At 50.5% G+C, this 12,646-nt stretch overlaps 1 protein-coding gene across 1 annotated transcript in view; it reads right to left on the bottom strand.

The window, feature by feature from the left end:
- Window positions 1-844: 844 nt before the first annotated feature.
- The window catches only part of LOC124523587 (complement C3-like), a 44,763-nt gene continuing 32,961 nt past the window's right edge, over window positions 845-12,646 (bottom strand). Inside the window, exons 28-41 of the mRNA XM_047095374.1 lie at window positions 9,975-10,131; window positions 8,357-8,529; window positions 6,776-6,934; window positions 6,573-6,632; window positions 6,366-6,456; window positions 6,197-6,248; window positions 4,804-4,891; window positions 4,633-4,722; window positions 2,538-2,643; window positions 2,250-2,339; window positions 1,990-2,073; window positions 1,351-1,434; window positions 1,124-1,259; window positions 845-1,027 (exon numbers count right to left, since the gene is read on the bottom strand). Coding sequence (XP_046951330.1) covers window positions 886-1,027; window positions 1,124-1,259; window positions 1,351-1,434; window positions 1,990-2,073; window positions 2,250-2,339; window positions 2,538-2,643; window positions 4,633-4,722; window positions 4,804-4,891; window positions 6,197-6,248; window positions 6,366-6,456; window positions 6,573-6,632; window positions 6,776-6,934; window positions 8,357-8,529; window positions 9,975-10,131 — 1,512 coding nt within the window. The 3' untranslated portion in view covers window positions 845-885. The remainder of the gene's footprint in view (window positions 1,028-1,123; window positions 1,260-1,350; window positions 1,435-1,989; window positions 2,074-2,249; window positions 2,340-2,537; window positions 2,644-4,632; window positions 4,723-4,803; window positions 4,892-6,196; window positions 6,249-6,365; window positions 6,457-6,572; window positions 6,633-6,775; window positions 6,935-8,356; window positions 8,530-9,974; window positions 10,132-12,646) is intronic.

Here is a 12,646-nt window from a genome sequence, read left to right on the forward strand (position 1 = left end):
ACCTCATCTACAGCCAGGAACTGGATCCCACCATCCATAGACCAAGACTTACTAGTGGCGTTATTAATCAGAAGAGGCGTCCAAGGGCCCAGTTTCCAACAACAGCCAGTGAAATGATTTGCCTGTGGCTGCTGCCCCCCGCGCAGCTCAGGTGATGCTGTGACCACAATGCCCACCTCCCCCCCACCCCTGCAATCTGCTCTTGATAATGGACTCATGCCTTCCCCTCCCTGGGTCACTCAAATATCCGGTGAAAACCTTGCCAGCCCTGCCCCTTATGGCCGCCGCCTGGGAACAGCCAGGAGGAATGCAGGCAAAGTAGTGAATGGAGTTGCACACACCCTAGAGATGATGGGCAAATGGACAGAAGGTGAGAACAGGTGGGGAAGAAGGTGAGGAGGTGGAGGATCCAGGTGGGAGGAAGGTGAGGAGGGGGTGTATCCAGGTGGGGATGAAGGTGAGGAGGCAGAGGACTGTGGAGCCCTTGTGCATAATGATGCTCGGGAGGGCTGGGGTAAAGCAGGTGAGGATACTGGTACCCACACAGTGGATGAGAGAAGGATGTAGGTGAAGATACTGGTGAGGACCCAGAGGAGGAGGCAGAGGACACACAGGTCACGATGCAGGTGGAAAGACAGCAAGTAGGTGAGCACTTGGCGCAAATGCAGGCTCACTTCAGACTACGTGCAGGTGCAGTGCAGGTGCATGTGGGCACGGGCTCCCCGGGGGAGGAAGCAAACGTGCAGGTGATCCACAGGGAGGAAGGAGTTGCAGGGGAGGAAGCAGGGGATCACAGCTGCCTCTTCCTCCCTCTCCAAGACCTTCCGACTTTGGGAGACACATGAACTCTCAGTGAAGCTTTATTGTGGGGACTGTGGGCAGGGGTCAGTTGGGACAGCCAAAGACAACCATGTTCTCAGTGAAGTTGGCCAGGTCTTGACACAGCTTCTCATTCTCCTCATCCTGGCATTCATCAGCCTCTGGCCACTGTTCCAGCCAGGTGTCCTTCCCGATGATGTAGCTGATGCTGGGGGGAGGACGGCAGGTCAGGATCAGGGCAGGGAAAGCATGGGAAGGGGCGACCCACTGTGGGGGGTGGGGCATGCACAGGGCTGACACTCACTTGGGTTTCTCTCCCCACAGGTCGGCGGACATGCCCCACATGAGGTAGTGTTTCCCCTCCTGCAGCTTCAGGGCTTCTCTGCACTTAATGTGGCTGATGAACCTGCGCTCCTGTCCAACCTGCACCTCATCAGAGCCTGGAAGGGACGGACAGGGACGCTGAGTGGGGGAGGGCAGGGAACCAGCAAGAAGGAAGTGGAAAGACAGAACACAGACTGCAGGGCTGACCTGATTTGATGATCTGCTCGACGACCATTACGTAATCATCAAAGTCTTCTGACAGCTCCTTCTTGAGAAGCCTGGTCTTGTACACTGATGGGGGAGGAGGGGAAGGACGGTGGGGTCACGGGCAAGGGGGGCTGCGGGGACCCTCAGCTGCAGGCGCACCTGGGTGTATGGCGTCCCCAAGCAGACACATGCAGGGTCACAGCCACACGTGCAATAGTCCCTGCCCCCCAGTAGCACACCTGCCACATGTCTTCCCACAACCACCATGTCACACAGCCACACACGGCCATGTGCACAATTACACTCACCACAGTGGAGTCCTATGCATAACTTCCCATCCACTATCCCCCACAAGCACTGTCTCTCATCTCCATGGCTTGGCAGGACTACAATGTCACACACACAACGGGCAGACGACCATATCCGCTCTCACACTGGCTGCACACCCGGCCGACTCATTAGCATGGCTCCCCATGCACTCATGGCCCCTCATAACACATTTACACCCACACACACATCGGCTGCAACCACAGGCTGACGTATAGCCATATGCAGCCAGGGGCACTCACAGCCAGTCACACACACCCATGGCCACACAGTGTCGCTCACCCAGGCACCCACGTGCACGTGCCCACTCACCGTAGTCTACTCCTGGTTCACAGGCCTTGTCCAGACGGTCGTCCAGGGTGATCTTTTCATCCATCGGGTGCATGAAGCAGTTCTCTGTGTGGTGGATGAGTGGGGGACATGGTGGTATTACACGCGTTGTCCAGGGCCCCCCGCCCCTGGGTCCGTGTGGGTGTCCACTGGGTGTGGGCTTTCAGAGCCCCCTTGGGCCACCCCCATGGAAGGAGGATCTGGGGGTGTGTGTCCACCCTTCCGTGCTTCTCTGCACCCACCCTCAGCACAGCGGCACATGTCTTTGTGACAGAGCTTGCTCAGCAACCCGTCTTCTTTGTCTGGGTGGTAGAACCGGATGCAATTCTCATCTGTGGGCAGAGTGGCAGGGAGGTGTCAGAGGGCTAGGGCCTCCAGCCCAGAGACCCAGGGGCTTGGATTCCCAACTCCAGTCCCTCAGACCTGGAGAGGCCAGGTCCCCAACCCTGGGACCCTCAGGCCCCCGCCTCGCACGGATCCCTTGGACCCTCAGGCCCCCAGACCCCCCAGGCCCTAGGTGGGCTGCTCACCCAGGTTGTAATAGGAGTACACCTTGACCGACCCGGGCTGGATAAGCCCCACGTTGAAGTACTGGTGCACCTTGAAGGTCAGACAGTCCTCCTGGTCGTGTGAGATCTGGGGGGAAGGAGGAGGCTGGTCAGTGGGGCGACAGGTCGTGTGAGATCTGGGGGGAAGGACGAGGCTGGTCAGTGGGGCGACAGGTCGTGTGAGATCTGGGGGGAAGGATGAGGCTGGTCAGTGGGGCGACAAGGAACGGAGCCCAGCATGGGGTCCTGGGGGTTGAGACAGTGGTGGAGAAAGTGAGGGAGCAGGAGTCTCCACCAAAAGACTGATGAGCACTTCAACACAGCCATTTCCACTTCTCCAAGGCTTGAAGCTACATTATCCCTGCCAGCTTCCTTTCCTAGTTCAGTGTGGCCATGTGATTGAGTTCTGGCCACCAGACTGCTGTCTCTGCCCATGAAAACATCCATGGTTAATGGTACTGAATGCTATATTTAAAAGTTGTTATGGGGGGTGCCTGGGTGGCGCAGTCGGTTAAGTGTCCGACTTCAGCCAGGTCATGATCTCGCGGTCCGTGAGTTCGAGCCCCGCGTCAGGCTCTGGGCTAATGGCTCGGAGCCTGGAGCCTGTTTCCGATTCTGTGTCTCCCTCTCTCTCTGCCCCTCCCCCGTTCATGCTCTGTCTCTCTCTGTCCCAAAAATAAATAAACGTTGAAAAAAAAATTTTTTTTAAGTTGTTATGGGATGGCACCAGGAGGGCATAGTCGGTTAAATATCCGACTCTTTATCTCAGGTCAGGTCATGATCTCATGGGTTTGACTTTGAGCCCCACATTGGGCTCTGCTCTGACAGCACAGAGCCTTCTGTCTTTACTTCTCTCTGCCCTTCCCCTGCTTGTGTTCTCTCTCTGTCTCTCTCAAAATAAATAAACATTAGAAAATTGAAGAGAAAAACTTATTGAGAGGGTAGATCTTAAAAGTTCTCATCACACACACACACACACACACACACGCATTAAAACTATGTGAAGTAATAGATATGTTAAGTAAACTTATGGTGGTGATCATTTCCCAATATACACATACATCAAATCATTATGTTATGCACCTTAAACTTACACATTTTATATGTCAGTGACCTCTCATTCAAGCTGAAAAAATAAAGACAGAGAGAGAGACAGAAACAGAAATAGATATGTATAGGTACGTATATGTGACAGGTGTATTTGGAGGAACAGGCTAACAGTTAGTGAATTTGCATAGAATGTATATGGAACTGTGTTTTACTGCTGTGCAATTTCCCTGTAAGGTTGGAATCCTATAAAAATTTAAGTGCACAAAAAGTCCAGTACAAGAAAACGTCAACCACTAGCTCATGCACAATCCTCTTTTCTTCCAGGGAGGAGGGGTCCAGCAGAGGACTCTAAGATCCTAGGGAATTGCAGAGCCCCAAGAAGGAATGTGAGCAGATCCCTGACTTAGTGTGTGGAGCAGAAAACCCTTCCCTTAGCCTCCCAACTGGACTTTACCTGAGTGGGAGGCACAAGACTCTTGTGTTGGGACCCTCATATTCTTGAGAGGCTTATTACAGCAGCTAGTGTTACTTATGCTGACTAATATGGGGTGAGGGGACTTTGGGAATTTTGGAAGTTAGCAGGGGGCATGTGAGGATAGGTAAACGGAAAGATGTAAGTAGGGGAGAGGAGGAAGCTCAAGTCAATGTTAGAGAGGAAGGCAGTGACAGAAAGTCAGATGGAGAGCAAACACGGAGAGAGAAAACCCAGGGGGAGCGGAGCAAGGGGAATGCTTTTTAGCACTGAGCAATTTATTTTTTAAACCCAAGGGGGTCCCTTCAAAAGTTGTTTAGGACTATGATGAGAAGAAGTTGGAGGAAGCAAGTGTAAAATGAGGTTGGAATGAGACTGGTCAGAAGTTAAGCTGCTTAGAAAAGATGAGATGACCTGGGTTGTCCACCTTACTTTATATGCCCCTTCCCTCCACCACCTAGCAGCAGCAGTCTGTGCTTGGGCCCCTGCTTGGGCCTCATGTGACCCAGATGCAGGCCAGTCTGTTGGAGGTCAGATCCCCATCGGAAGCCTTACCTTGTCCAGGTAGATGATGAGGGTGTTCTTATTGGAGAAGGCCTTGTTAAGCTCATACTTAGAGATGTATCTGTCAACGCCGTTACTCAGCTGCGGAAGGGTAAGACTTGTGAAAATTGCCCTCAAGCCTTTGTCCACTGATGCCAGCCCCCAAGCCCAAGCCCTTCATACCAGGTCAAGGTCACCAGTGTCAGGAGAAAAGCCAGTCATCATGGATATATCCAGGATCGACATGGTAGCATCCTGGTCTCCCAGGTACCTGAATAGGGCAGGGAGAGGGCACTTGGGTCCCAGGGTAGGGTCAGCCCTGGGGCACAGTGTCTGCACAAGGGGGTCTGGTCAGAGACTGGGGTTACTGGTTCCCACACAGCAGCACAGAAGGATATTAGATTGTAGGAAACATTCCCCAAATGGAATAAAGGAAAGGCAGTGTCATGGTCAAGGTGACTAAAAGCTCAGGCTCTGGAGCCCCTTTGCACGGGTTCAAATCCCAGCTCCATATGACATTTGATGAGTCACTTGACCTCTCCATGCCTCAATTCGTCCAGAAAGTGCAGACGAGAAAATGTTACCATGCTCTAGCTCGATAACGCCAGGCCCCCAGCACCAGGGGACATTAGTCGTAATTGCATAAAGTACGAGTACAAATCTTGTCTCTGGATCTTGGGTCCACCAATCATTGTGCAAATCACAGACACGCATCACGGTCAGTGACCAAGCACGTCATTCCTTCCAAAGCCTGTCTGTGATGGGGCACCGAGCAGTTCATGCACAGACAGCAAGGCCTGTGGTTGTGGCACTTCCTTATCTCCCAGGGATAAACCGCATGACGTTTCACAAAACTGGTCAACTGGCAGGGGGATCTGCCAGCCAGGATGAAAGGCAGCAGAGAAATGAAGACACTGGAGGCAAAATTTGAAAGCACAGAAACGGAGTTAGAGAAGGAGCAGCAGACTGTGCGAATGTCACCCTTGCTGCCATTGGAGGGGCCGACCGGCTCTCTTGTGACATCGGCCGCTCAGAAGATTAGAGTTGGAAGCTGACCTAACTTAGAAGGGAGCGTGACAGTTCACTATGTCACAGGAAAGATGCCTGCTCAATCCCTACCCCAAGTGACACAACAGAAGGAAGACCCACAGCACTTTTGGTAAGTGTTTTACAAAGGAGAACAAGAACTGCTTGTTATCTCCATGTTCTAATGTTGTAGTTTACAGCATGCTAAGCAAATTCTCATGTTCCTGTAATTTCCATTTCTCTGTACCTTCCTAACTGGCAGTTTGAGAGTTCTGAAGCTGTGATAAAACGCTTTAAAGGTCATGCAACAATGGCAACTTCCCCCACTGATTTGTTGGCACTGCTTGAATAATTTCAGGTTATGGGGCCATCGCTCGTGTTGGACTGCCAATGCAAAGTGAGGACTGCCTGGGGTACCCACCTCCTGGCAGGTACTTCAGACAATACCAGATGCACAATATGCTCTTAGAAAGGATTAGGTCATGGAAAGGAGAAGTCTTGCTATAGACAGAGGAATGGCCAAGATGACCCCCAGTGACCCATCACTTACTTGGCACAGATGTCAAGGATCATGGTGTCCAGGGCTTCCTGAGGCCTCTTGACTAGAAACACAGACAGAAAAATGGGAGGGGGATGTCCCTGGGTCCCAACTCAGGAAGGAGGCAGACATTAGAATGAGGGCGGGGGAAGGGTAACAGGTAGGGTCTTAACTCTTTTACCATCTTCAGGAGCTCGTCGTATATCAACCCTGAGGTCAAACTTCTTGCAGGTGTGTTTGCTTTTGAGCTTGGCATGGTACATTGTCACCACCTGGTGAGATCACAGGGCAGTGCAGTGTCAGCCCACTTGAGTTGAGAAGAGCGTCCCTCGGGGCCAGAGGGGCTGAGAGAAGGCGGGCCAAGCTGGTGTGTGTTCCTGTTCCTTACCGACAAGGTGCCTTGTCCTTTCCCTTTAGCTGTTACTACAAAATCCTCATTTTTCTTGGTCTGCAGGGAGCAGGGAGAGAAGAGAGAGGATTTGGGAACCAAGCCTTCCCCTGGTTGCTACAGTCATATGCCCTATTTCTTGCCTGTGGCAAACACTGGTTGTTGTGGAGGGGGACGGCAAGCGTTTGGCTAGGCAGTTGTACCTCTGCTGACCGCTGGAGGCTAGCAGATTCCCACAAGATTCTGTACTTGATGACAGAGCTGTGGCTGGGCAGTTGGATGGACACATCCAGATTCAGGTCCTTGTGGTCAGGGACATCCTTCTGGAATTGGGCCAAGGCTTGGAACACCATGTAGGTGGCCTAGAACCCATGAGAAAGAAAGAGGGTGAGCCAGGAGACTGAGAAAGTGGTTAGAACCCACTGGGGAAGAAAGAGCCTCAGATCAGAGGGAGGGGGCTACTGGGACTATAGCTTAGGACCCCCTGCCCCAGAGAAGGTGAGGATAAGATTAGGGGTTGTTAGACACTGAGGACATGTTCTTGATTCTCCAAGGGACAGGGGTTTAGACAAGATCCTGGAAACACTGAGAACAAGTCAAAAAACCAACCAGAAATTGCAGGCATAAGACTGAAATTGAAACTGAGAGTGTGCCCAGGCCCATCCAGAGGAGAGTCTAAGACAAGGGTTTGGAGTCACTGAGAATGTATATAGAATCTGTTTGTGTCAGAAGAATGAAATTGGAGCCTGGGAACACTGAACATATGGTCTAGAATCCAAAAGGGATACTGAGAATGTGACTGATAGCCCTCCAGAAAGAAAGGGGTTCAAACTGGAGCTGGAAGCCCATGTCCTAGAACCCACCTTCCAGATGGAGACATTGGATGATGTGCTAGAATAGCCAAGAACTTGGGCTAGAATCCAGAGTAAGACGAATTAACACTAGGATCGTGGTGGAACTGAAAAAATGGTCTAGAGCCCAAGGAAGATATGAGCTAACACTGGGAGCCAGGTACAACTGAGATCCTTTTCTAGAAGCCACTGGAAGATATGGGCTAACTCTAGGAGCCTGTTGGAACTGAGAACCTGGTCTAGAACCCAGAGGAAGATATGGGCTAACACTGGGAGCATCCTGGATCTGACAACATGATCTTGAACACATAGGAAGATATGAGCTAACACTGGGAGCCAGTTGGAACTGAGATTATGGTCTAGAACCCATGAGCTAATACTGGGAGACTGGTAGACTGGAGAAGCTGGTCTATAACTCACAGGAAGATTGAGCTAACACTGGGAGCCAGATGCAACTGAGAACATGGTCTACAACCCACAGCAAGATGTGCACTAACACTGAGAGCCTGGTAGGACTGAGAAACTGGTCTAGAACACACTGGAATATATGAGCTAACACTTGGAGCCTTGTCGAACTGAGAACATAGTCTAGAACACACAGGAAGATATGAGCTAACACTGGGAGCCTTGTCGAACTGAGAACATAGTCTAGAACACACAGGAAGTTAGGAGGTAACACTGGGAGCCTGGTGGAACTGAGAACATGATCAGGATATGAGGAGCCTCAGAACACAGCTTGAGCATTCAGAGTGTACTCTAGAATATGCCAGTGGGATCACAACGAAAAAAGCCTGATCTCTCAAATCCATTCCAGCCACTACGGTGGCGGGACAGAAGGACGGGCCCTCTTGGTCTTAACATCTTCTCTGGGAGGCCGGTGGGAAGCCAGAGGAAGTAGGCATCCAGGTGCATGGGGGATATGGGGTCACTTGCCTGGGTGGAGCCATATCTGTGGAGAATACCTCCGTATTCTCTCTGCTCTTTGAGCCAGTTTGCGACGGGAAGCACAGAGTCGAATTCTTTGAGCACCAGCAGGGCCAAGAGGGCATAGGATGTGGCCTCCATGCTGTAGAGCTTCTTGTCAGGCTCCTCCCACTGTGTCTTGTCTGCAGAGAAACCCCCCAGTCCCCCATGCTCACTGCGCTGTCCAGTCTTGGGATGGCTCAAGAAAACTCAGAAAAAGACTCACAATAGACTCCTTGGTGTTCAGGTGTCCTGACTGACAAGAGTTTGTGAGGCCCTCCCTCTGTCTCTCAAAACATCATGTGCTGTCCTGTCCTAACACTGTGATGCTCTATAGCAATCTATTTACTCATTTGTTTCCTCAACTGGAGTGTGAACCACGTTGGCAGGGGCTGTGCTGTATTCACTGCGATGTCCCAAGTGCCCACGAAGGCACTTGTGGCAGAGATCATCATTAAAAAGCATTCCCTCCTCAGGGACACCTGGGTGGCTCAGTCGGTGGAGCTTCCAACTTTGGTTCAGGTCATGATCTCACGGTTCAGGAGTTCAAGCCCCACATCAGGATGTCTGCTGTCAGCACGGAGCCAGCTTTGCACTCTCTGTCTCCTACTGTCTCTGCCTCTCCCCTGCTCATGCCCTCTCTTTCAAAATAAATGAACATTAAAAAAAAACAAAACACTGCTCCCTCCTCCTGGGCACACAGTTGGACTACATCTCCCAAAAGTCTTTGCAGGCAGGTGCAGCCACATGACCGAGCTCTGTATGATGGAATGGACACTGGCAATGTTAGGGGCCCCTTCCATGCCTGGTCTACCTCCCTTGAATGATCCACCTGACCGTTTCCCCTTATGCTTACATGGAGTGGATCCCAAGCACCCCGTGGTGGCAAAGTCATGAAAAGATAGAGGCCCAGATCTCCACATGACTGTCTGGAAGAGAGCTGTCCACCAACAACAAGCTTCCATTGTGCTAAACCACCTCAGTATATGTACTGACACATGTTACATCAGTGAGTGCAAACCTGATGCAGTATATTACCTGAGCCAATGATTAAGTGCTCACTGTGTGCTGGGCACTGTGCTAAATTCCCTATGGCATTATCTTATCTAATCCTAATTACCCTTGAGATAATGACGACAACAACATCGGAATAGAGCTCTCACTGTATGCTGGACCTTCTACCTGCATTACTCCTTCAATCTTGTCAACCACCTATGATGTAAGTATCTTCTTCAGATGAGGTCCAAGGAGGGTCAGTGACTTTTACAAAGTCGCACGGTGAGAATGTGGCAGAGGGGGATTTGAATTTGGGTCTGTCTGATGTCGGAGCCCACGTCCTTGTTCCTGTGTCATAGCAAGTGCTCAACACACACTTGTTGAATGAATGATGCCACGTTCTTGTGTAGCTTACAGTGAGGATTTCTCACACCTCAGAGCCATTCACCAAGCAGGGCTTAGCACCATCCACTCCAGCTCAACCTGAAGCTGCCCATCCTAGCATAGCTTAGAGCCACACATGCCAGCTCAAGATGACCACCCCCAAACCCTGGCCATGCATGCCTCTTTACCTCACCAGGCTGCCACTCACCTGTGGCTGTGCTCAGAAATTTTTCGAGGAGGTCTTTCTCCAGTCTTCCCAATTGGGCCAAGGCATAGCCTGCAATGGCCACAGAATACGGTCTCCGCAGGTTCCTGTAGTGGGCTTCAAGATAATCTCCTGCTTTATCCATGCTGCGCTCCAGGCTCTATAAGAAACAGGATTGGTTTCCCTGGTAAGGTGGATATTGCTGCCACAAAGAGCTGGTAAGGATCACACAAATGTCAATTTCTGGGTGCGAAGATGGTTTCTGTCCCTGGTACATATTTGTTTAGGATGTTTTTTTTTTTCTTTTTTTTTGGGGGGGGGCAGGTTTCCAGACATTTTAGTATGCATGAACTGCCTTGTTTCTGAGTAACTCTGATGTGCCTGGGACAGTTTATATATCCAGTGGTGTTTTGGTAACAGTTGAGCACCAGCTCTCCGGAGTGTGTATGGGGGCCAGGGGTCTGTTTTATCGCCTGCCGATTACTGTGGTGTAAATGCTCCCACTGTGGGAAATTTCAAGCTATCAACGTAATGGCCCTGAACATAAAGGGGAGAATATGTGTCGCAGATAGACACTCATGACCTAGCATGACCCAGCTTCAGCACCCCACTGGGAAACCTCTTCTCTAATCATCAGCTTCACAGCTAACACTTACTATATGGCAGTCACACAGGCAATCGCTGAACTTCAGGATCCTATGGGGTTGGCAATATTTTCATCATCATCTCTACTGCACAAATGACAAGATTGAGACCCAGAGAGCTGATGGAAGGAGGAAGACATGATGTGCAGCGTTCGCGAACTTTCTTGGTGTAAATATTACCGTGGCCAATTTCAAACTATGTGGAGTCAGTGAATGCAGAGTTGGGGGGAGGGGGGCAGTAGCACAGAAGTAGCACAGAAATAGATAGCATTTCCACCTTATAGGTACATAACCTCGAGATGGATAGATTTGTCATAGATAATGAGGGAAAGTAATAAAACAATCAGGAAGTGATGAGTTTTGAGTGTTTCTTACCTTTGCTTTTAATGCTTAGTGTTTAGTCTAAAGTCAGTTTACATAATTTGCTTGAAAAGAATGATTGTGTTTAACAACTAGCTTGTGAAAGTCCTGGAAGTTTCATGGTTGGCTTTCACAGACTGATCCCAGCACACTTTTTTTTTTTTAATGTTTATTGGTATTTGAGAGAGAGAGAGAGGACACCAGCAGATAGACAGAGACAGAATAGAAGCAGGCTCCAGGCTCCAAGCTGCAAGATGTCAGCGCAGAGCCCAATACCAGGCTGGAACTCCCTAACAGGGAGATCATGACCTGAGCTGACATCAGAGGCTCAACCGACCAAGCCACCCAGGCACCCTAGTTCCAGCACACTCCTGATCTGCACCCCAGCAATCTGCTTCTATAGCCTATGCTATGCTCAGTTATACTGTTGTGGTAGGGCCCCTCCCTAAGGAAAAAAGCAAAACAAAAACAAAACCTCAGGCAACCTGGCTATAAGAGTACTTGACATCCCTCATGACCCTGTAACATGAGATCCCTTGATCAGACTGCATGTTTGTGTGTTACCATATATGGGAGACAAAGGAGTAAAAGATATGTAAAACACTATGCCACCTGGAGTTAGGGGCTCAGTTCTTAGGGTATAAACCCAACTGAGCCTGCTGGCACGAATAAAGTTGCTTCCTGGAAAATAAGCGTCTATGTCACGACTCTCTCTGCAAGAATCCTGCTACAGTGTTGCCATTTTGTAGAAGAAAATGTTGGTACCTTGCAGCAGAAACTAATCCTTTCCCAGCTGCCCAGCTTCCCTGCCCAGCTGCCTGTTCTCCATCTACTCTTGACTTTTGCAGAAACTTCGGTCTTTCATTCATTCGGCCACGGTGGAAGCAGCCATATTTGCTCAGTAAGACCTACTTCCTGGCCTCAGCTGATTGGACCAGGTATGACCACCTGACCCGGGGTGGGCCAATCAGAATTTCCCCTATGGGTATCTGAAAGCTCTAGGTTTGGTCTGGCTATTTCCCCAAGGAAGGCAGCCAAGTTCTGCTGGGCAGGCTGGGTGGCAGGGAGAGAGGAATTATTGGCCCCAGAACGGCCTGGGTCCCTCTGAGCCCCTCAAGTCAACAGCCCTGTCCCCTCTATCTTGAGTCTGATGAAGGGATGGGCAGCTGCCTGAGGTAAAATCCTAGGCTCTCCACCTTGGCAAGCTAAGGTCAAACAAACCACTCTCAAACCCCAGGACAAAGCAGAGGGAGTAATTGCAGAGACTCTCGGGAGTCCACCTTTCTAAGCTTCTCTGCTTCAGAACCAAAACCAGAGGAAAAAGAGACAGCCATGAGCCAATATTTGTAATCATTTCCTTTTTGGGGTCATGGGCCCCTTGGAAAATTTCCTAAAAGATCTCCTGAACCAAGAGAGTAGCCTTGATGTGTTCTTGGGTCTGGGTTGTGCCTTTTCTTCAGGGAAGCAGCAAGGTATGCTGCACTGCTCATGCAGCAGTGATGGGGAAAGCAGGCTGAGGGGGCTTTTGTTGAAATTGGCTGACACTCTCTGGACAGGGTAAAGCAGGCAGAAAGGACCCATTCTTTGATCTCTTTCTGTCTTAGTTTTCTCCCCTGTAACCTGGGGATAAGAAGAGTAGCCTACGTCTCGGACTCTCAGAAGGATTACAGG

Source organism: Lynx rufus, unplaced genomic scaffold (assembly GCF_022079265.1).
Source record: "Lynx rufus isolate CCGP_SWC_20201006 ecotype Redwood Valley unplaced genomic scaffold, mLynRuf1.p SCAF_4, whole genome shotgun sequence".
Taxonomy (NCBI): domain Eukaryota; kingdom Metazoa; phylum Chordata; class Mammalia; order Carnivora; family Felidae; genus Lynx; species Lynx rufus.